General features: G+C 44.5%; 1 protein-coding gene across 6 annotated transcripts in view; it reads right to left on the bottom strand.

The window, feature by feature from the left end:
• TBC1D24 (TBC1 domain family member 24) overlaps positions 1-24,770 on the bottom strand; it is a 544,893-nt gene that overhangs the window by 279,560 nt on the left and 240,563 nt on the right. For all 6 annotated transcript variants that reach the window (XM_078663019.1, XM_078663021.1, XM_078663018.1 and 3 more), the window contains one exon: positions 20,312-21,340. In XM_078663019.1, the coding sequence (XP_078519145.1) occupies positions 20,312-21,276 (965 nt within the window). In that variant the 5' untranslated portion in view covers positions 21,277-21,340. The remainder of the gene's footprint in view (positions 1-20,311; positions 21,341-24,770) is intronic.

Raw genomic sequence — 24,770 nt, 5'->3', positions numbered from 1 at the left:
TTTGCGTATAAACGATCAAAAAACTTGAAGGAGTTACTGAAAACTCCAACCATCAGCAGAAGGCAGACGTATAAAGGGATGAAACGGTGTTCGAATTGTGTTCATTGTCACAATGTTATTATTGGCATCACCTTACACCACCCACAGACTGGGAAAATTATTGAACTGCACCATGATAGTGACTGCAACTCTAAGAATGTGATCTACTATATTAAATGCCCATGCGGCAAATTATATGTAGGGAAAACGGAAAGGAAAATAAAAACGAGAATATCCGAACATAAGAGTACCATCAGAAATGCCAATGTCAAAAGTAATCTTGCCAGACACTGGTTAGAAAACAGGCACAACATTTCCCAATTGCAGTTTTCAGTCCTGGAGAGAACGGAAAGCCATGAAGGAGTGGATCTCACTAGATCGCTCCTTCAAAGAGAAATATTCTGGATCAGGTTCCTAGGAACACAAGAACCGAAAGGATTAAATGAAAAAATTGATTATACCTGTTTTTTGTAAATATGAGACTGTACACAATGAGAGGTACATGTTGAGGGTTTGGCCGGCAACGCTTTATTATGAGCATATAACATTGTATATTATGGATGCAATACATTATTTGTTTTGAAATGCAACAGTACAAATTTTCACACTGTATGATATGTAGTTTCCATTTCTTCATAAATTCTTATGGCATTTCACCTCCTCACTATTCATTTTTCTTTTAGGCACGATATTTGTTTATTTTCGTTTTAGGCACGACAATGTTAACGTTTAAGTAATGAGGAGTTTCCATTCGGTGTTTTTCAAAACAGTCGTTTTTGAAGGAGGTGGCTTGAGAAGAGTGAGTTAATGTTTACTGATCCAACATGGCGGCTCGGCAGATTGCGGCTAGTCCGTCATCTCTGTTGCGTGCCATGAGGGAAGGACGCGGTTTGTGAGTCCTTTCTCACTGTTGCGTGATACTCCGGGAAGGAGTCGGGTGGTTTTTAAACCGGATGACTTGGTGTCCTTATGGATATTGGAAGGTGTGGAGTATACGGGAGAGACGAGAGTGAACGCCGAGGTAGGCAGTAAAGGTGTTGTTTGATAACATTGAGTAGGGGTAAAAGAAGGGAGAGACGATTAAGGACGGTCTTTCATGTTTATTCACAGATAGAAACTGGTATTTGGGCCAAGAGGCGGAAACGCGGTAGTGTTCGTTTTTTTAAGAAAACGAGGTAAGATTCAAACCCAGTGTTTAGAAGGTTCATCCATTTTTTTGCACCAGGAGGTTACTTACAGATTATTTTGTTTACAGGAAGGGTGTGTTTTGTTGATCTTTTATGTGAGTATAAGTCTTATCAGGTGGTGCACAGTTTTTTCACAGAGGTGTGGCGGTGGTTTCTGAACAGCAGAAGTTTTCTAGTGAATTTGAGCATCCGTTTTTTAAAAACACATTTGAAAATCAATGTATTTTGTTGCTTTTTGCATTACATTGCCTTACTATATTGAATGTTTAAAAATAAATGTATGTTATGAATTGGTTCACATTCACAGGCCCCTGAGGAAGAGTCCCAAGGGACTCGAAATGCATCGGGCTACTGCAACTGTATACTACCAAGAAAGATTATGTTGAATTTTGCGAAATGTCATTTATTGTTTATATCACAGTTTCTTGATACTGAACAATGATCTTGAAGATTAAAAAGAATATATTGATTCTATTGTGTGAAGAGTGACATGTTATGCTGTAGAAATATTGATAACTGTTCACGAATTTTGAAATATTGAAAAATTATTGAATAATAAATCTGGTTTGATATATAGACCAGGAGCAACAGTGCGCAAAGGTTGAGTGGTCTTTCCACTCTAGATAAGAACCCCTGGAGGGCCAGAAGGAGGTCAAAGAGTTACAGTGGGGTCAGACTGCAGTAGCCATTAAGGAAAATAAAAGAAGGGTGGAAACCAAAGGGGGAAGGAAGGTATGTGTGTCCAAGGTTAGATATGTACCAGAAGAGAAATAGCATCAGAGTAAGGTTGCGCAGGTGGGTGCTTCCCGCTACCTTGGACCTAAGAGGACTGGGGAAAAGAGGCACACTCCTATGGGTTTACCTAGAACTAGATCTAGGAAACAGGCAAGAGAATAGGTTAAATAGGTTCTCGCCTTCTCAAACTATTCTTTCTTTACCCAAGTCTATATGCAATCTCAACAACGGATCTGAAACAAGAGGGCTTCCTGTAGTATAGAAATGGGAAGGAAGTTAGGAAGATCCTGCTGTTTTCGAGGTTAGTTGGAGATACTCTTTTTAAAGCATAAGCCAGGCTAAAACTTCAGGGGGTGAAAATATCTAGGGAAACACCCTAAGACCAGGCTGCTCCCCAAAACTAGGGTTTTATGAAATGTCAAGGAGGACTTTAGACACACCAAGTCAAATGAGCTCTGCAGGAGGGTCACGTTAGCTATAGGCATATAGTGAAAAGTAGTGATGGAAGACTCCAAGTAGTCTTGCCCAAAGATGACTGATGCAGCTATAGGGGAATCCCCTTCGATCAAAATAGATATGATTGTCCGGCTTGGGATGAGGCTCTGGATGAATGGTTAAATCTAAGTAATGTGGATTAGGGATGGGGCTCCTTGTACAGTATTCGTTTCTTCTCCTGGAACTCCCATGGGTTAAACAATATCATGAAGCTACAGGTGTTTAGAAAAATAATTGAGCAATATACAATTTTGCGTTTCCAGGAGTCATGGCTGTGCAGGGCTGTAGCGGTTGAATACAGACGCTTGACTATCTGAATGCTGCGAGTTGTTCACAGCTGCCAAATTATTGGGCGCCCAGCTGGCTGAAGATTCAATGCCACTGTTAAAGATTTCTAAATTCCCTCTGAAGTAGTGTGTTCTCATCGCGTTTTTTCACTTTCCAAAGTATTCGTGGACGACCATAAATAAATGACTGGTCCCCATCAATTTTTAAACAGATACACAACGCTCAAGCAATTTTCTGTCCTGAAGATGACCGCATAAATAATCAGCGGTCGAAACGCCGTTGATGCTTCTTTGTGGCCCAAATTCATTAAGGACACTATATTTATGTCTATATTGTTCCTTTATTCTATTATGTAATGGTTTCGTTTGCCACATGTCTGGTTTTTGTCATATGTTTTTTCCCATGTACACCAGCATTATTTGTCTTGAGCATAATTGTTTTTAATGTTTTTGTGTATTATATATAATAAATAATATCTTTTTTGATACTGGTAATGTTGTTTTTAGGCCTTCTTCAATCTTTTTTTGTTATTTCATTTCCTTTATTTCTTTACTTTTTTTCTCTCAGATAGACCACGTATAGTTTTAGATGTGCTTTCTCTCTCCCTGAACCTATTGTTTGATGTCAAATGTGCAGAGAAGCCCCGCAGTCAGATTGTTTTCTCGTGGTCTATGCGAAGGTAGTAGGTAACACTTCAGGACAACCATCAGGGGGGTCTGGTAATGTTGGTATTAAACCGAAATTGCCTCAAGTATATGGTAAATTCAGACACAGAGCAACTGGCTTCTTGCTTGTGGGATTACATTGACAAGCACATGTACAGGAGAACAATGTATCATTATTCTGAACGGCTATATTCATGTAAGACCTTTTTCTAATTATAAAGAAACTATCGAAGTAGATGGAGGATGTGGCTAATATAGGTGCACAGTACACTAAAGATCTGATTATTTTGACAGGAGATTTTAATCACAAACTGCTTTCAGAGAATGTGGTGAAAAATATGAGGATTGTTTAGCTGCTTTTAATATACAATGTATCCGCTCTGCATCCAACGAGGTCTTAACGAGGGGGCGTAGCTTTGTTAGATTTCCTTATGTAAAATGGCATTGTGAGTCTAAATGGTCGAGTGCCTGGTGACAGCTCTGCTAGGAAATGCTCCACTATGATAATCAGTATTACCCAATCGATGTGTTTGTATAGCTAAGGGCAGTAAAACTAATTTGAAATGTTCAGGTTCTCCAGTTAAAAGGGAGCGATCATTACCAATTAAGTAGAACCCTTAACCTGGGTACTGGACCTAGGCAGACGAGGCGCCTCCCTTTAAAGGTCGGATGCTTTAAGCATGAACTAGGCTTTCAGAGAAAGATGTAAGCCTATTAATGGCCCTGCAACTTGAATATGTTGGACTAATATCTGGGACGGTATCTTCTGACTTGCTATCCTGGTATGATGAAATAATAAAAAAGGTTGTCGCTTGCTTAAAAAGAGAAACGTCTACCGTTAACACCACAGAAAACAAACTTAAATCCATTAAGAAAGTTAGGAACGACATTCATAAACTCAAAAGGCCCACCAGATTGTTGAGAAAAAACAGAGGGACCACGTCTCCGTAGTTTAAAGAGCAATGATGGGGACCATAGAGTTGAAAAATATAAGGAAATTCTGGAGGCTGGAGCAGAGTGGGATGGGGAAATTGCCAGAGTCAAATGTCTGGTTCCGTAGGTGAGGATGTGTGGGTACAATTCCTGGAGAAGGCTTAAAACGAGGATGACATCGCTGTGCAGCGCCCAAGGAGATCCCTTATTAAAAAGGAAACTATAGAGTGCTTCACAGAGTTAGCGATTAAGAAAACTATTCAAGGGGGGGCGTGGCTAGCGACCAGCCATGATAACCGCAGTCTGAAGGAGCTCTGTGATTGAAGAGCACTCCTCCACCGATCCGAGCATTTATCCGGCATCACCGCAGTTGCTAACTTGAAGAACCAGCAGCAGCGGACCTTCCGGGGCACAACAATCCTGCCCGTGTCCCCGTGTGAGGTCCGACCGAGAAGTTACGCCGTGGGAAGGACTGCGGCCTGTTTTGGCGCCAGAAGCCGGGGACTATCGTAGGTGGCGAGCCCCAGCGGGAATCGAGCACTGCTGTAAACGCCGACTCCGGCGCGCACCAAGCCTCCTCCGAGAAAGCGACAGCGGAGCTCACACAATATCAGAGCGCATTGACGGACAGCCCGCTAAACCCTGAACGACTGTATATGCAAGGAGGAACATACGGTGGACAGCACACCGGTACCAAGGGCGGCCTCCGGGGGCTGAAGACATTGCAAAGGTGAGGAGGAAAAGCGCGCTGCCCACATAAGCCAGCAGAATCCAGCCCATTGCAGAGCCGCAGAGACTTCCCACTTGCTAAACAGCGCAACGCACGGACTCTGGACTGTAGGGCATGTAAAATAACACTGTCACTGCTGTTGCGAGATACACCATTGACGCAGGTGCCTTGCCGTCACTACTCGGAGGGCATACTCCTACACAGATCACGCTGAATCAGACCTACTGGCCCAGTGATTGGAGGGGGTGACGCTCTGCTATAGCGTCCGGTTTAAGATACTATAAGCAACCCAACCGCCAGGCTACGCATTCTATCTTGAGACCTTTGAAAAGAGTGGGAGGGGATCAAGAGGCCAACAGGCCCCGAAATTAGACAAATATGCTTATCACAAAGACCCATCGGACACTGCAAGAGGGGAAAGGATGCAAACACCGCCCCAGCCCACAGGTGATACGAATAACGCCAACAGGATCACCCTCCATGACGTCATGGCAACGCTAAAAACAATGCAATCCTCCATGGGCACAATATCAACAGATGTCTCACTGATTAGAGCGGACTTTGCAAAAATGTCGGACCGTCTCGTAGAGGTGGAGAAGACAACTACTGTGCTGGCGGGAGACACGTCAGACCTGCTGCGTAGAGTCCAAAGGCTAGAAGACAACAATGCCACACTACGGGCTAAGCTGTACGATCAGGAAGGTCGCTCGAGACGTAATAACATACGCCGATCGGTATACCAGAATCTGAAGGCGGCCCGGCCCTAGACTTATACGTCGAAGACCTCATACATAACCAGCTCAAACCCAAAGGACTATCGAAATATTTCTTAGTGGAACGAGCCCACCGAATACCCGGAGGAAAGCCGAAATCAGGGGCTCCACCACAGCCCATCTTGGCCCGAATCTTCAATTTCAGAGACCGGGACACTATTTTGCAGGCAGCGCGCACAAGCCCGCCACTAAAAATCGATAACTAAAATAAACCTCTACCCAGACTATACAGCGGCCGTAGCTCAGCAGCGAAGAGGCTTCACGGAAGTGAAAAAGGAACTACGAGCACGGGAACTAAAGTACTCTATGATTTTCCCAGCAAGGCTTCGAGTCGAATCGGAAGGAAAGACATGGTTCTTCAAATCACCGCGGGAAGCCCAGGATTGGCTAGAAGGATGGAGACCGGCGAAAGGACCCAAGAATCGTAACCAACAACGGAACAACGGAAATAGAAGCCCGCAGGGAACCAACGAGACCGAATAGGCACGGGTCATCGCACACTGGACACTGGAACTTATATCCGTCGCCTTAGCGTTTGTGTATTGAACTAAGACGTCTACTTACTCCCCCCCCTTTTAAAAAGCAGAGGTATGTCGGGAACATGGGGAGACAAAGAGATCACTAGCCGACAGTCGTGGATGGCTGGACATGGTAAGACTCCGACCACGCAAGAAGGGACTCCTGCAGGTAGGACTCTTGATCACAAACAGCACCGCATGGACACTACCAGAGGGGGGGGGGACTCTCCAGAAGACACAGAAGTCTCACCCCCACGAACAATATTCATGAGTTGGGACTGTAAGCACTCTGCTCAGTTGGGGAGGTGGAAAGGTTCTTATCCACCGGGCAGGGAGGCAGGGTGGGGGTAAGGGATTTACACGTAATGAGTTTGTTATGTTTTTGTTACTGGTTCCTGTTTCTGACTTGGCTGGCTTTTCATATGTGCACACACCACGCACTCTGGTTTCTATCAACACAATCAGGCAGATTGCCTCAAAGGAGGCGAGTCTTAACAAGACGACTGCTACTCCCGGTCCTCCACTGCGCGCCCACCCGATGGGCCGATTTGTAAACACCCTGGAATACACTCTAGACGTTAGCATGCACTGGGCTTTAAACCGGGCTGAGAACTCGGCAATACTGACACACCTACACACCAGATCACCCGGCACTTGACCCCCAACCACAACCATTGATCTACCCTCCACTGACTGTCATATCATGGAACGTTAATGGGCTAGGACATAAAATTAAATGGGGACTGGTCCTCCAATACTTAAAAAGGAAAGCACCCACTTTGGTTCTATTACAAGAAACACACCTGGTAGGAGCGGCCTGTAAGGCTCTGAACCGTTGGGGTTTCAAAATGGTCAGGCATGCTGAGTTCTCATCCGGCTCCCACGGGGTGGGCATCCTTGCTCAAAAAAATGCGCCACTGATGATTAAACGCACATGGACTGATGACCAAGGTCGCTTTGCTGCGGTCACTTGTCAATGGGAGGGGCGGACCTACAATATACTATCGGTATATATCCCCCCCCGTACTACATCAAGGGACTTTCCAAGACCTGGGGAAACTACTACCCGAACTCCCGGAAGGGGAAATAATCATAGGGGGCGACTTCAATGCAGTATTAGACTCGGCGATAGATCGGCAACCTCCTCGAGAAGCTACCAGGCCTAACCAACTCTTTAAAGAGTTTCTGGACGCATTGGGACTGGTAGATATGTGGAGACTTAAACATCCAAATGACCGCCACTACACATTCTACTCGGGAGCCCATAATAGTCTCTCCCGGATAGACTATGTGCTGACATTAGCGATCCCTCCTGAGATGATAAATGCTTCAGAACACCTGCCGAGGGGGATATCAGACCACTCCCCAGTCCAGCTCACCTATACGGTACAACCCACTAGACGACAACGAATATACCCAGTCTATCCACGTTATTTAAAAAACCACACAATAGAGAAAGCATTGAAAACCTCAACCACACAGTACTTTGACGAAACCGTGGCCTCTGTAGACTCGCCGTCAATCCTCTGGGAGGCGTACAAGACAGTGATTAGGAGGCAAGCTATCTCCAATATCACTAGACACAAAAAAAAACAGAAGGCGATCATTGAATCGCTGGAAATAGCAGTCCAGACGACAGAATTGGCCCACACCTCAGATCCCTCGGAGGTAAATGCACATGCACTAGCCCTAGCGTCTCACGAATATAGGGCATATGCAGGAGAAATGGCAAAAACTAGACTCACTAACACTCAACATAGGGTCAACGAATTAGGAGATAAGACAGGGAAAATGCTCGCATGGCTTGAAAGGAAGGACAGAGCAAATAGGTGGATAGCCAAATTAACACTCCCGGATGGCACACACACAACCTCTCCTTTAAAGATAGTGGAGGAAATGGCCAACTACTACGAAAATGTATACACTACGCGAGGCGGGGTGACAGAAGAAGATAGCATGAACTTCCTCCAAGACGTACGTACCCCTTACCACTATCACAGGAGGATGCACAGGCTCTTGAGGACGACTTAACAGGAGACGAATTGGGGAAGGCCCTAGCAGCCTTACACACGGGCAAGGCAATGGGACCGAACGGCTTACCTGTGGAGCTATATAAAGCCATGTCACGGCAGCTCATCCCGTATACGCTTCCTATGTATAATGAATGTCTAGCACAGGGCACACTTACGCCTGACCAACGATTAGCCACCATTGTCACGGTGCACAAACCGGGCAAACCACCTGATCAAGCGTCATCATATAGGCCGATTTCGCAAATGAACCCGGATGCGAAAATATTGGCAAAACTACTGGCACTGCGCTTACTGCCGCACCTCACAACACTGGTGCACCCGGACCAGTCGGGCTTTATGCCCGGAAGAAACACGTCCCTTAACTTGCGACGCCTGAATGGGGTACTGCACCGCATTCCAATGTTACGTGAAGATGCGGCCTTTCTATCTCTGGACGCTACAATGGCGTTTGACCTGGTGGAGTGGCCATTCCTTTTCGCAGTACTTAGAAAGATGGGATTTGGCTCAAATTCTGTGGATGGATGAAATTGCTCTATTCAGATCCCATGGCACAAGTGGTGGTTAATGGACATATATCGCGTACGATCACGCTAGGTCGTGGAACTAGGCAGGGGTGCCCACTATCCCCACTCCTATTCGCACTCATACTAGAACCCCTTGCGGTAAAAATTCGCTTGGAACCTATGATCCGTGGGATCACATGGGAGGCAGGCTGTGAAGATCGCATCTCCCTCTACGCCGATGACGTATTGATATATTTAATGTCCCTTTCCTCGTCCCTAGCAGCCCTGATGACCGTACTCAAGGCCTACGGGGAAATGTCAGGATATAAGATTAACTGGAACAAATCGCTTCTATATGTATTACATGGACAAATACCCACACTGCCTCCTGAATGCACCCTACAAACTGTGACCAGTTGGTTTAGATACCTTGGAATATAAGTCACCCCGCAGGAAACTATCTTTGTGGTAGAGAATCTACTGAAACATCTACAGAGGTTTAAATCGGATGTAACACACTGGCGCTCCCTCCCACTGACACTGTTAGGAAGGGCAGCGCTATTTAAGATGCTTTCACGCCCCAGGTTCATCTATGCATTACAAAACACCACATTTCCAGTCCCTCTCACATATTTTAAGTCAATTGACGCCGAAATCTCTTCACTATTGTGGGACGGAAAACCAGCATGCATAGCGCACTCCAAACTAATCTGCAGCTGGTACAACGGGGGGGATCGCCCTGCCAAGTGTTAAACTATATTACTGGGCTGCACAACTAATGATAGTCAACCAATGGTTACATGCTCCACAACATGACCCAGCCTACAGCCTTGATAGGACTATACTTCCACCAGACCGACTAATGAGAGCACTTTATACGAACAAACGGCGCCATACATTCACAGGCCCTACGGCCCACACACTTAAGATTTGGCACACGGCACAGAGGGCCCTAGGATGGGAGGGAGTGCTCACGCTAGCCACACCACTCTGGGATACATGTCGCCTTGGTACCTTGGCAAATACTAAGGGGTTCAGGCAATGGGACCTCATTGGTATCTCCAGAATAGGCGACTTGTGGATACGAGGGGAGATCATCACATCCACAGCTCTGCAAGAGAAGTACGGAATGGCGAATACCGAGCAGTATCGGTACGCCCAAATCAAACATGCTCTGCAAGGGGCCATCCCACCGGGTACGACACTTACAGAACCCTCCCCCCTGGAGGATAGACTCCTCACTGACCACCTTGACAAGAAAGCGATTTCACTTACATACCGCAAATTGGTGAACAATCTCCCGGACCCCACAGTAGTTCTCCGTAGCAAGTGGGAGGTGGAATTAGGCGACATAGATGACGAAGACTGGTTACACGCACTAGCATCGGCAAGAGAGGCCGCCATACCGTCTCGGATAAAACTCATACAGTTAAAGATACTGCACAGAATATACTATTCCCGCACGCTATTGCATAAGCTAGGTCACATCACAGAGCCTGACTGCCTACGGGGTTGCGGGTTACCGGGTACATTCTTTCATATACTATGGGACTGTCCCAGAATACAAACATACTGGGCGGATGTTCTGTCAGAAATGTCGGAAGCAAGTGGGATAGAACTGTGGCCAGAACCCAGGTGTTGTCTGTTAAACATCTGGTCACCTACGGATCTCAATCGAGGGTTGCAGACCTGGGCGACACTGGGCATGGCCCTTGCAAAGCGGAACATTGCCAGGAAGTGGGGTTATGGACCGATACCCACAAGCACACAATGGGGAAATGATTTGGATACAGCGATGGTGGCAGAAAGAGCTGTATATGTTCATAGGGGCTGCCCCAAAAAAATGGTCTAAGATATGGGGGAAATGGAACGAGTATCGAGGGAACCTATGTGAACCCCCACAAGATAGGTCTGAGCCCAAAGCAAGCCCTTGATGGGAAGCACTTGAAAAACTGAAAATGTACTGGAAGTGGGTTGGGGTATGACGGGAGGAGAATAAGGTTTACCATTATTAATTGCTATCTATGATTGCGGGAGGAAGGACTCAGGTCATGTAGAATCTATGGATCGTACATGGGGGAGGGAACTTCTAAAGATCCAATCATCCAATACTTACAGATATGTTGTACTGTAAATAGCAGGCGTTGATATCTAAGCACCATGATGACCTGTGTAAACGGGAAAGTTATTGTATGTAATTACATATGGAAACTGAATATTGCATGTTTGTGTAACTTGATGAAAAGCCAATAAAAACGGTTATAATTTTCTTTTTTTAAACTATTCAAATTCTAAAACTTACACAAGCTGTTGGTCCGGACAACTTGCCGGCAGTCACAATAAAAACAAATATTGCATGGTGGACAGGCTTGTTTTATACCATATTCCAGAGAATACTCCCTGCAGTAATATTTCTGAATAGTTGGAACGGAGCGGTGATCATGTCGATATACAAAAAAAGACTAGTATGCCCTCCCAGCAGATTATAGACAAATAAACCTGTTGGACATAAGTAGGAGAGTTTTCTCAAAAATTCTTTTCAAGAAGAGGACGGTTTCAAGGAGAACCACTTGACGAGCGATCTTGGTTTTCATTTATGGGCCATTGCCAAGAAATCTATAGAGCAGTGTGAGGTCCTGTATTGTTGTTTTGTAGACTTTAATTCTGCATATATGATTCGGTCTATCGAACTTTGCTGCGGGAAGCATTATTGGCAAAGAGCTGGGATCTCGAACAAGGAAGGTGCTTGGAAAAACCTACTTTCTCTCCCCCTTCCTCTATGGTGTAGGCAGTTAGGGTGGAAACGGGCCTTGTGGGTGGACGTATTAGCACTGGCAGGGATTATAACATTTCGGATACGAATAGAAAGTGTGAACGTCCGCAAAATCTCTCTGTTATGTAAAAGGGAGATATTACAAAGTGAGCTAAATTGGGCCCGAAGAGCTAGAGGGAGGATTCAAACCTGCTGTAGGGCACTAAAAATAGAATTAGCAGATGATACTAATTAAACAGGAGTGAGCGAGGAGGAGTTCAAAAGAATAAAGCAGGACTTTTGGGAGGAGGATCTTTTATGTCTGGGTAAGAAATAATTGATCTCCCATTTAATAAGCTCGTGGACAGGAGGCGAGACCTTTCCCTATCTAGAGAGACTCGCCAATAACAATAACAAGATGCATAGATGCCTCCTAGGGTTTAGATGCTGGCTAAATCAAGTTCTAATGTCAGAAAGAGGAAGTAATCTGTTAAGTGAAGGAAAAATGTGTAAGTGTGGTCTCACTAAGAAGGGAAATTTAATCCACACCCCAGTGGAGTGTTTGTGGATATTTTAGCCCAACAGAAGTCCTTTTTAAAACCTTTTTTTTGTTGATAAAATATGATATAAAGGATAGGGGGAAAGCTATTAAATTATTGGTTGAAATGAGATATCTTTGATGCAGCAAGTTCCAATGGCTATTTTTATTATTGGTTGATACATTTTTACAGTTAAATTAAGAAAGCCTTACTGAATTATGTGGAATTTTTTGCTTGATTGTTAAAGATAATCTTGGTGAATGTCGATTTTATTGGTTGGATGAATTAAGTTCTAAATTAATTTTATACTGTGTTTTACATTAAGTATTTTTGTATTCACATTTTATCTTGTTTTACGAATCCTCGTTTAAAAGATGATGGTCTAAATAAACATATGCTTTGAACATGAGCACTTAAAATAAGGATCATTGATATAAATCTCTAAGAGTACAGGATGAACAAGCGTTGAAAAGAGATTTCTTGTCTCACTCTGCCGTGATGACAGCTGGCTGTCAGGCAAAAAGATCTCCCAGGCCCAGAGTCTTATACAATATTTCACAAAAAACAACTCGCTGTATTTCAGTGCTGCAGAGAGGTTTGGTTCAAATCCAGGGCAGTAAAAAAAGGAACAAATTTAAGATATACTGGAAGGCTAGAGCAGAGAGCTCTTTCACGGGACTCCTTCATACATGAAGTGCTGTAGAAATCTGAGCTGTGGTTGCCTCTAGGGTGAGTAGGAGAACTTAGGCTTCCATCTCATTAGCTAACGTTTGGGTGTTTTCAAATAAGGTGGATGTGTTACTAAATGCATGTTTCAGGCTTATGGTAATTTCACACTTTTTAATGTACATTTTACACTAAATACTGCTAATTGAGTGTATTGGGGGCTCCCAGCCTGACGCAGGGAATGATTCAAGCATGGGAATATATAAAAGATCCAATGGTGAACTTAAAAGTACATATCCCACTTTGTAAATACACTGCACCTTGCCCTATGGGCTGTCTAGGAGCTACCTTAGAGGTGTCTTAAGTCTAATAAAGAGGGAGTTTTTGACCTGGCAAGGGTGTTTTTTTAGCTAGGCCAAATTGACAGTTCAAAACTGCGCTCAGGCTGCAATGGCAAGCCTGAGATGCTTTACGGGGTAACATAAGTGGATGGCACAATAAGCGTCCAATTTACCAGCCGTGGATATATGGTATACCACTTTACTAGGGAATTAAAAGTAATTTAGATATGTCTATCAGGTGTAAGTCAATGTTACCAATTAAGGGAGTGAGCACAAGCACTATAGACATGGCTAGCAGTGGTAAAGTGCCCTGAATCCGAATATCAACAAAAAACAAATTAAGAAAAGAGGGGGAGGGGTGGGGGATGAAGGCAAACAGTTTAGGGTGACCATGCAGAGAAGGCCAAGTCCAACAGAGCCCCTTAGGGCACTACGTACAGAGTCTAGCATCAACATTCACCAGTATGACGACAATATGTTCTTGAAGGTCTCTTCTGCTCCAGACACCCAGCTCTTCAAACACTGCATATGCTTCATTGAGATCTGGATGCCAAGAGCCTACCTGAAGCTCAACCCCACCCAGGCAGAATTGCTATTGGCCAAAACAACAAGCAAAACGTAGTACAAACCTGGTTCTTCAACCTCAACCTTGACTGCTCCAAACTTCAACTTTCATGGTATGCCAAGTCACTTGAATTCACCATGGACACCAACCTCTCTCTCAAGGAACACACGCTAAAACAACCACAAAGACCAGCACTCTCTTCTAAAGAAAGTAAAACAGTTTCTTCCAGAAAACAACTATAGAACTGCGGCTCAACAGCACGTCTCATCCAGGGCCAAAACCTATATGATCATGTCACTCCCTTCTTGATGGAACTCCACTGGCTCTACTTGCCATTCAGCTCAATCTTCAAAACAAGCTGCATCCTTTACAATGTCAAAAGACACAGAATTGATGGACGGAATGCAGAACAAATCAAAACATTTGCCCCCAGTCAAGAGTTCTGGGTTAAATCCATTATTCTTTTGCTCACCATGCCACCCCAGTTTAGACCTGGCCATATGGAAATCAATCTTGACCCTGTGCCTCATGGGAACAGTCCAGCCCGAAATGCCTAACAAGGTCCTCCCTGGACCGGAAACAAGCATCCTAGGTCCAGTTTCGGGGTTTTGCCCCTCATCAGCCAGGATAGCTTGAATCCAGTGGCACAGTGAGACCAGGACACATGTCTGGGCATACCCGGCACACTTAGAGCGAGAAAGCTAAAAACACAATTGATGGATGGAATGCAGAACAAATCAAAACATTTGCCTCCAGTCAAGAGATCTGGGTTACATCCATCCTTCTTTTGCTCACCGTGCCACCCAAGTTTAGACCTGGCCATATGCAAATCGCTCTTGACCCTGTGACTCATTGGAACAATCCAGCCCGAACTGCCAAGCCAAGTCCTCCCTAGACTGGAAACGTGAATTTGTTCTGCATTCCGTCCATCAATTGTGTATCTTTTGCTTCCTCACCCTAAGTGTGTTGGGTATGCCCAGTCGTGGGTCCCAATTTGAGTGATTTCAGGAGTCCTCCAATTATACTCAGCCAGAGCTATAGTAAAGAACTCATCCAAGGCAGGTATCTACGATTTGACCCATTGCTTGTTTTCTCATCCAACTCAGATCCAGATATTATCTTCAAAGTCTAACACTGAATTGTATGGGCTCAACTGACGTGCAACAATCTCTACCAGGGAATTTAGATGTTGAGAATCGTCCATAACTTTTCCCTTCTTTAGGTACTGCCTTAAGGCCAATGTGATGGTACTTGTAGGAAACTAGGATCTGCTGCTTATGGTTACCCCCACGTTTTGCTTCATGTTACACTGTTTTTGACTAGTCTGACTGGGATCTTGCTAATCAGGACCCCAGTCTATCTGCTTTCTCCCCAAAATGTTATGTCATCTACACTCCAGATTGGATACTGGGGTACCCTTGTCAGTCCCTAGTATATGGTACCCATGTACCCAGGGCATAGGTACCCCAGAGGCCTCCCGTGGACTGAAGCATGTATTATGCCACCCAGGAGAGGTCATGCAAACTGGAACTACAGGCCTGCTAGTGCAGCCTGTGTAAGATGGTGCATGCACCTCTTACTTCAGATATAGGTACTACGGGTCACTGCATTCAAAACTTATAAGTCACCCCTATAACAGGCCATAACAATCCTTGAAGTCCTCCATTGAGCTCTGTGGTGGTTTCCGACACCACTTCAGCCCCATGCTTCCGGCTTTCCTGAGATAGGTAACTCTGGTACTACAGTATCCATGGGTGGCGTGGCTCGTCAACCTGCTATGATCCAAAGGTATTCCTCGTAATCCACTGGGAAGGGTGATTAAACTTTAATACTGCAACCGCGACTATCCCATAGAATTGTACGGAACAGTAGTCATGTTCCCACACTGCACCTATCCTCCGTGGGGTCCCTACTTACTCAACTTGGGTGGTTCCATGGAGTCCCAATGTTTCTACAACCTCAAGACACTGTCTTGACTCGATTCGTGGTTCTTCTACCACTATTTTAGTATATGGTCTAGTCTTCCCCTGGAGCCCACTGTGCATTAGTGCTACTTTTGATTGTTTCTGTGCTACAGTATTGTGTGCTTTGTATTCATCAGTGTGTAGCAGATACGGTGACGTATTTAGAGTGTTATGATAATAAATACATATTTTTAGAACACTGCATGGTTCTACTTTCATTTAACCAATACCATAAGGTTGCATTCTAGTCAAACAAGCTGCTTAACATTCCTTCAAGACTAAGCCTGAAGGCTGCTCTCCACAGATACCATTTGGATAGCTTTCTAAGGTTATCTTTGACCTCTTAAATCACCATAAGGGTTGTTTGGACTGGTACAAGGTGCCCACTTTAACTAGTGGACAGCATATACCAGGCCAACTTCTCACAGTGCTTATTTTGCGTTTATATCTTTTTCTTTTGCTGTATGCTTTGCTACTGTACAGCCCTAAAGATGTGGCTGTTTCTGGGAAACTCTCATTGGCTGTAATTATGTGTTCGTGATTAAAGAATGAGCAGAACCCTCTGAATACAGCATATTATGTTCAACTTCATTGGATCATGAAAATATAGTGAATTTGATTTTTCCTTTTGAAATTGATGTGTAGAATCTATAACAATTCTAATAAGTGGTTCTGTTATGTAGGGGAAATTGCTTTCTAATTGTTTTATTCAGTCTTGCTTTTCAGAAAAAAAAACTTGTCTTGCAATAAACATCAAGTATATACATGTTGTACATAAGAAAAAGTATAATTTGAAAGTTTTTACCTCTGTCCCCGAGGAAATATTGAGAATTGTCAAAATGTATATACAGGGTGAATGCCTATGTTTATGTGTAGATATGTGCAGGACCATTTAGATAATTTAAATCCTATTATGATATTTATATTTTAAGCCGATTTCCATCATGGCCTCCCGACAACAAGGTGCCCAAAGAGGTTGTGGTGAAGATATAGCAAAAAAGAAATATACCAGTAGCAACAGTAACAACATATATAGCATTGAATATGTTGGTCTTGTCCTACAGTACAAAGTCTTTTAAAGATAAAATACAGTCCTAGACCTTTGTCGGCAGAATAAAATGGAAAACAAGCATTTGCAATGCAATAGGTCTCGCAGCATTAAAGTTTGAGTTACTGGCATTGTAAATGACAATGCTTTGCATGAAAAACATTTTTTATTTGCAATTGGTATATAAACATAGTTTGTGAATGAAGCTGAGCCTGTTCACTACTCCTGTACAGTGCTTTCACTTATTGTGCACTGTGAGAGGCCCTCACCGAGGGGTCTCCTGGTGAAAACGTGCACACGGATACATATGTTTACTGAGAATGCAGTGTAAAGAAGGGTACCAAGATACTCCTGCTTCATTGTGACTCGCGAAGGAGTTTACACAAAGCTAGGATACTGCCATTATTCAAACTCCACTGGTTAATTTCCCTTGAATCATGTTTACAGGTGGCGTTTGTTTAGGTAAAAACGGCAATATTTAGATTTTGGCACCTGGGAACGAGGGGAAAACACGGCGTTTGTTAAGAGGTGCAGCGCACTAAAAACTTGCTTGTTTTTATTAGGCATGGGGAGATTGAATGATTTGTCCAGAATCACAGGATGATGAGCGTCATTGTCTAGGCTCGAACCCGATTCCCCAGATTTGAGCTCCACCGCCCTAGCTTGTTAGGCCACATCCTCTCCCCAGTGGGCCCTTAACAACCCTGGGCCCCGGTGTCACTGCACTTGCTGTACCATTGATAGCGATGACACTGTCAGCAAAGCATAAAAACATTTCTCAGAAGAACGTAGTTATTGCACTTTGTATGCCTTTTGGGGACGGTCGTTGGGAAAAAATGGTTGCATTAATGGATACAAAGGTACATACTGTCTCAGCCCTGCTCAAGAAACCATCTGCTGTCCCCTTGTTCATGGGGGTGTGTGGGGGGTGGGGGGAGAGTGCCCGTGAGCGGCAGCACTGGGAGAGCCCGGGTCTCGGATGTGGTGTGACGTGTCCGCTGGAGTTGGTCAGACAGCATCTGCACGACATCACCACCACGGATGTCTACAGACCATCCCAAGAGGAGAGATGTCTGGGCTTAGCCCTGCTCTCTCAAGGGGTGCTCCCCCGCTGAATAGGGGAAGCCATCAGGGAACCTGGCATTATGAACTGGCCTGTCTGCTTGTCCCTGCCCGGCCAGGCCGGGGCTGAGGTCAGCCTGCGAGCCGTAAATCGGCCCAGGAGACAGGAGGGACAACATGGGTGTGGGTACGGAGCCTGAGGTTACCTCTAATGGCCACTCCATTGGAGCCAAGGGTATGCCCCCTGCCAATCTCCCTAATCTTAGCACAACTTAAAAGCCATCCTGGGCTCCCCCTCCACTCATGCCATTCCACAGGCCCACTGCTCAGGGCGTCACGCGCTCCCCCGTGTCTAGCCCCATTCTAAGCTTCAATCCCTCCACCCCATACCCCATCTATCTAGCTGACGCCCCTGATGATAGTGTCAGTGTCACGGACAGGAAGAGACCAAACAGCGGATCACGTGATGTCGGGCTCCGGTATGAAAGACGAGGGAGAAAGAGAGAACTGTCTTTCCATTACTTGAGACTTGCACCCTACACTCCTTTTCAAAGTATTCATATAGCCCTGCAAACCGTAGGTAAGGGAACTGACACACAGAGGCATGCCCTAATTTGACCAGGATCGCACAATACACCAAGCAGGACACGCTTTGACAAAGCCTGTGGGTCTGGAATTGGCTGCTTTTTGGCTTTATCAATACTAGTTTTGTCGTGTTTTTTTGCCAAAGCGTTGTTCCTGAAGCAGCTGCCTGGCCCTGGTAATTTTAGCTTTAAAAGTGGAGCTTGCCCGGTGAGTGAGACAACAAAAAAACAGGGAGAGCCGAGCAGGCTCAGACTCTGAGCCTGTGCACGCGCCGAGCCTTTCAAATATTTGCCACGTAAATCATGCAGCAGAGAGCTATTCACAAACCGTGGGACTCGTTGCACAGGACTGTTTTTCAACAAATGCGCACAACTGTGACACTAATAAAAAAGTGCATATCGTGAAAAAACATGTACATATTGAAAATGAGGAAGAAAGTAAGGAGGGGAAGTGAAAGAAGGGCATTAGGAACGGGAAGGGAAAAGTGGAGTTATAGGGATGAAAGATATACGGAAGGAACACAATAGAAATGAATAGCTCAAACACAAGGAAAACAAGCTAAAAGACACGCCGTGCGCATGCCCATGTGTTCTCCGGGCTCCAGCTCTCTGCAGACAGCAGAGTGTGCGTCCTTTCTTCGAGAACAAGCGTATTCAGAATATCTGAATGTATGCCCTTACTAGCAAGCACCCCAGCGCGGGAAGGCCATCAACTAACTACTATTTACACGCACCGTCCATAAATAATCCACCCTAATACCTTCGTACGTTCTTAGACTTGGACTCCTAAAGGATATCATTTGTTCGTAATTCAGGCATTTCCTGGTCAAACACCAACCAATCCGATGCCTGAACTTATCCTGGGCGTCTTGTGGGAGTGGACGGCAGTGCTAACGTGTAAATGACATAGGAGTAGAGCATTGGGTGTCCCGTAGCCAATCGTAGTGCGACATACAGAATCCTTAAGCGCTGACTGGCTGTGGAGTCCGCACATGCATTTTTCTAACCAGTCCTCTGACAGTCAGTGGCTGCTGTCTAGTTTAGAAGAGGGCAGTGCTTGGCTGAGGAGGTGAGCGGATGGAAAGGTTTGCGGGGACATCGCGGTTCAGTTCGCATATTGGCTTCAGCAATGATTAGATCCTACCAGGATATAATAACGGCTGAGGGCATGGGAGACCTTTTCGGTTGGTGCTCACATTTCTAGGCGGCTGGGTGCGTGTGCGTGCGTGTGCGCGTGTGTGTGTGTGTGTGTGTGTGCGCGGGGTGTCTCTGTGTCTCTGTATGTGTGCGTGTATGTGCACTTGTGTGTATGTGTCTCTGTGTGCGCATGCGTGTTTGAAAGCTGGGGGAGGTGTGGCTGTGTGTGTTGGAGCTTCCCAGAGGACAGGAGATGGCCACAGCGTGCGCGTTCGTGCGCGCGGCCCGCTCCGATCCGATTCTTCAAGATGCGCGTGGCCATCTCTTGTCTCCTGGGAAGCTGAGCCGCTGACAATAGGTCTCTGGCGAGACCGCGCTTTTGCGCGGTTAACGCCACGAGACCGAAAAAGAATCCTGCTCCCCTGCTACAATTGCGCAACAATTTCCCTAAGGTTCCACATGTCTTAAACATATCAAAGATAATAAGATGATCCTTCAAATCAGTATTTTTCTATACACGTTGACAGTAGTGCCATTACCATCAGGATGTAATGTGGCTTATAATTATTTTTAGAACCCCATTTCTTTTTATAACATTTGTACAATACATACTGCACCATGTTTTCTTGACATCTAAATGTTGCAAGATACCACCTGCTGCACTCTGGCCACTTGAGTACAAGGTTATGTACACTCCCAAAGCTCCTTGATTTTTTTTTGTTAGTTGCTGGTGAGCTATTTCAGATTAATTTACCTCTTCTGTTGGACTGTAATGCCTTTCTGCTTCAAGGCCTTTTCATTGGCCATGTAAAGGAGTTGAATCTCTTTCCGCGAAAAGAGTCTGATGGCAAAAGCTTTGTCCAGGAGTTTCTGGGGTGACACTGACTTGGCAATGTCTCGGACAAAGGCCTGGATATCCTCTTTCACATTACCGGACTGTGTGTGTTGCCCAGCCCTCTGTTTGTGGAAGAACTTGAGAAGAGATAGGGCCACTCTATACAGGACCTTGTAACCTTCAACAAGAAAAACATCAACGACCCGTATTGCGTAAGTGAAGGGCAAATCACCAAAAATCCAACGCTGCCAGTCAGAGTACACTCCCAGAACATCTTCCGACACAGCCACCATCATTTTATGTGCCCCTTGGCAATACTTGTTTACAAGGTCACCAAAGGTCATGCAGGAGGATTCAAATGCAACAAAGGATTGGTCAATTAGCTTCTTTCTGGGATCGTTGCAGGCAAGGATACGAGAAACCTGCTCAAAACATGCTGCCTCATCTTTGTTGTAATGAAGTAACAAGGCAACCAAAGAGGGCAGAACTGGGCAAAACGATATGTCGGGAAACTGGTTCTCAATGCAGATGATGATTCTTCTCACTGCCAATGTGCCCTCAGTGTTCAAGAAATAGGTAGGTATCGGACGGTCATCCACAAACTCAGGAAGTGAGATCATGCTAGCTGTTCGTTTTCCAACTATCTTTCCAACAATATCCCGGTACACATTTGCATCAGGTGTCACAGTACGACACGGGATGTCCTTGATAAGCTGCTTGTACACGTTAGCTCTCAGTGAGTGACATTTGGCCCAGTACCCTTGACGAGCCAAATTCTTTAGTTCCTGGAAGTCAGTGGTCTGCAGTTCCTTGCAAGGTTGAACTTCGCTGCTAGGTTCGATCTTTTCCCAATCCACAAAGTGACCGTTCTCAGTATCATCCATTGTCAAACAGAAACGGGCAGAAACGACTCAGGTATCACCCCTAAAATAACAGCATAATTTCTTCCTGAAATTACAAACAGAAAACCTTGGATTTACATTTTGAAATAATTCCCAACAAATATACAAGGCAGAAATAGCATCAGCTACCATTTAATGAGTCCTGCATAGTGACATAAGTATCGCTCCATATTTCTGTAGTTTCCATAAACGTGCTACATTAACTGTAGTTAGATTAAATGCTATTGAAGGGCAGCAGGTTCTCAAGTTGGCAAAGCAGTTAAATATGTGGACTGAAAACAGCTTGACCTACAATTTAAGCGAACAGAACAAAGACATAATCCTTTTAAAAAAGGTTTCTTTTCATTACTCTTTAAAACAGCAAAAGCAAAGCAAGTTACTTGCCTTCAATCGTGTTGTATGTGACCCACATGAAAACTCCAGCACATTTCTTAAGTAGCCCCCTTCCCAGGCATCAGACTGGCTCTGGAATCTTGTTTTGGCAATGAGGAGTCATCTGCGCCAGATAGAGTTGTCCCTAGACTTCACTGGAAGTGAGGCAACAGATTTATATGTAGACCCACACGTGGAAGTGAAGTAAATTCTTAATATTTGCCAAGCCCCCTCAAATGCTAAGAACACAGGCTGTGGCCACAAAAAAATAGATTTACTGTTTGTTTTTTTGTTCTTTTACATCCTCGCAATGGGAGGGCATTAAAAATCAGCAGGAGCTGTCATTCATCAAAAAGAGAATTAGCAAAGATAAATAAGTAGTACTTAAATAGATGATTCAAAAAGACGATAGTGAGACAAATAAATCGCACTTATCACTATTTGTAAGTTAAATAAAATTCTGTGGTTCAGGAATCCGGGGGCCAACCTCCTAACTCCCCATACGAGAACAAGTCCCTACAAAACAAAATGGGATGATCAGCACTCAGCACATATTTCAATCATTGAGCAAAACGTGTAAGTAAAGAATGCTTTCACATATGGCACAAACTCCGTTTCAATTTTCACCAAATTGTCCTTTATTTGTTTCTTCTTTTTCTTGTTATTAAAATCCCATGTAGCCGTAGCCGACGCATTTCGTCCCTTGATTGAGACTTCTTCAGGGCTTAAATTGTAATATAATTAGATATAAACTCTACGCTTCCACCTTAATAGATCATCAATTTATGTTTTGCTCCACCCAAATTCCTAGGTTACTCCAGTCTGATCATGCCATTCTTCCCTTCTTTATTTGGGGTAGCCATTCCACTCTCTTTTTTGGGTATGGGCACTCTAGGTTCAAGCCTATGTAGGCACTCGGGTCCGGATTTTTTAGCCCAGTGCGTCACAATGTGGCTCCAGCACGTATTTTGGAAAAAAAAGATAACCTGAAGAAGTCTCGATCAAGGGACGAGATGCGATGGCTACAGCTACATGGAATTTTGATAAAAAGAAAAAGAATAAACAAATAAAGGACAGTTTGGTGAAAATTGAAAATGGAGTCTGTGTCACATGTTAAAACATTCTTTACTTAAACGTTTTGCTCAATGATTGAAATATATGATGAGTGCTGATCATCCCTTTTTGGATAGTTATAAAATAGGTATTAGCACCTACATACTTGATAGGTGAACCACTTCCAAAGCATCCAGGAATGAGGAAGTTTGAAGACACCAGAGAGAATTATAGAGAAGAGATTAGAGAACTGCTTTTACAAATCAAAGAATGAGCTTGGGCCTCCCTATCAAGGCAATCATGTGTAGAGAACAAGTGCATAGACCAGGTAGCGGTCATGCAAATTGATTGAACCTCAACTTCTATAATAGCTGAAAAGTCCACAACTCTTCTAGTCAAGTAATCAAGAAAACCTCAAGCCAACGTGCAGCACTGTTTAGCAGAAATAGAAAACCAAGAGAATGGCCTCAAAAACTAAATGCCAGATTGGATGTGGCGGGTGAGGCCTCTCCTGGGATCCAGACTATGTAATCTCTCCTCTTACCTTGAGGAGTGTAGAAGCAGATAAGGTAATCCCCAGTGTTGTGAGAAATGCTGTACCCAGTACAGGTAGTGTTGATCCTTTAATCTGTAGAACAAATGAATCCTTAGAAAACACAGAGTGGAGCAAAGCAGAAAGGGCTAGAAATCACAAACTAGTCTGTCCAAATTTACTTTCACCAGTAAATCCATCTTCAATATAAGAAATGTCAGGAGGCAGTAGTGTAGAGTCGAATAAAGAGTTGACTGAAAATAGCAAAACAACTTTTAGTTCTCAAATAGGGCCCTAGAAGAGTCTCAATGGAAATGTATTCTGCAGACCCCTCAGACCTCTTGAAAAGACAGCAATTTGAATAAGGATCCTTGTTTCTGTTAAGAGACGCAAGACGAAATTGCTGCAAGAAAGCCATTCATCATGCCAATGTTCAGCGACTACTCTCCTAGGAATCTATCAACATTTAGAATCTTAACTATCTGAACTAAAAAAAAGGATCAAGCAAATTGTCATAACATTGAGCAACCAGTCTCTCACCTGTTGTTGCGGAAAGACCAGACGGTCAACAGAATGCCTGAAACTTCTTGAGGAAGCTCATAAAAGGAGAGTTAGCCTCTCAAGTTTAAAGCAAGTAAGTTTAGAGTCTTGACAATGGGCTAGAAGCATGTCACAAGTTCATGGTTAGTAACGTGCCCACTAAAGGTGGAAGTCAGAGTGCTCCACTATTAATTGCCTTCTGCATCAACAACACAGGTGGAAACACATTACAGGACACAACTACTTAAGAGACACTGCATCCTCTAGGGATTCTTAGAGCGACAACATCATAAAGCAAGCCAGAGTACATCTTCTGTTCTCTCTGGAATACCATAGGTTAGAAGATGAGATCTGCTAACTCTAGTAACAGTTGCTATTCATTGGTCACTAGCTCCAGTGAGCCAGGGACACCTGCAGTTGTGCTCTCATTCCTTGCTGGATGAGCTGCTGACAGGCCAGTTACTTTGTCTATGGAAGAATGCCAGAGCTCTATCAATATGTTGCTACGTTGTTTGGATCGCTTCTGCTTATTAGGATAAAACATATCCGTAGTGTAAGGATCTGTATTTACTCCGCTCTAGATTGAAGAAGAAACACTTTCATGTCATGTCATGTCAAAGGTTCTTATATAGCGCCTTATCACCGCAAGGTCTCAAGGCGCTTGCTTTGGGAACCCATCCTGGCTTTTTCCCTGTGAGATAACCCGTACTGGGCATCCCCAGGGTGTAAGCCAGGCATCCCGCCACGGGGGGGGGGGGGGCATAGTGGAGATTAAGCAAGCTATTGCCCAGAGTTGCAGAGTGTGAACCCGTGATTCGAGCAGGCACCGAAGCGAGAATTAGCGAGTCCGTGGACATTTGGGCTCAAGACCCTGCCGCATCGGGAATTGAACCCTGGTCCCGGGTCTAACCTCTGCTTCAGAGTATGCCTCCTCTAACCAGTGAGCCACACTTCTCCACTTTCAGAGCTAGTTTCCTCA

This window comes from Lissotriton helveticus, chromosome 10 (assembly GCF_964261635.1).
Source record: "Lissotriton helveticus chromosome 10, aLisHel1.1, whole genome shotgun sequence".
NCBI classification, from domain to species: domain Eukaryota; kingdom Metazoa; phylum Chordata; class Amphibia; order Caudata; family Salamandridae; genus Lissotriton; species Lissotriton helveticus.
The sequence above is the reverse complement of the archived record's forward strand: the minus strand, read 5'-3'. Positions and strand labels throughout refer to the sequence as shown.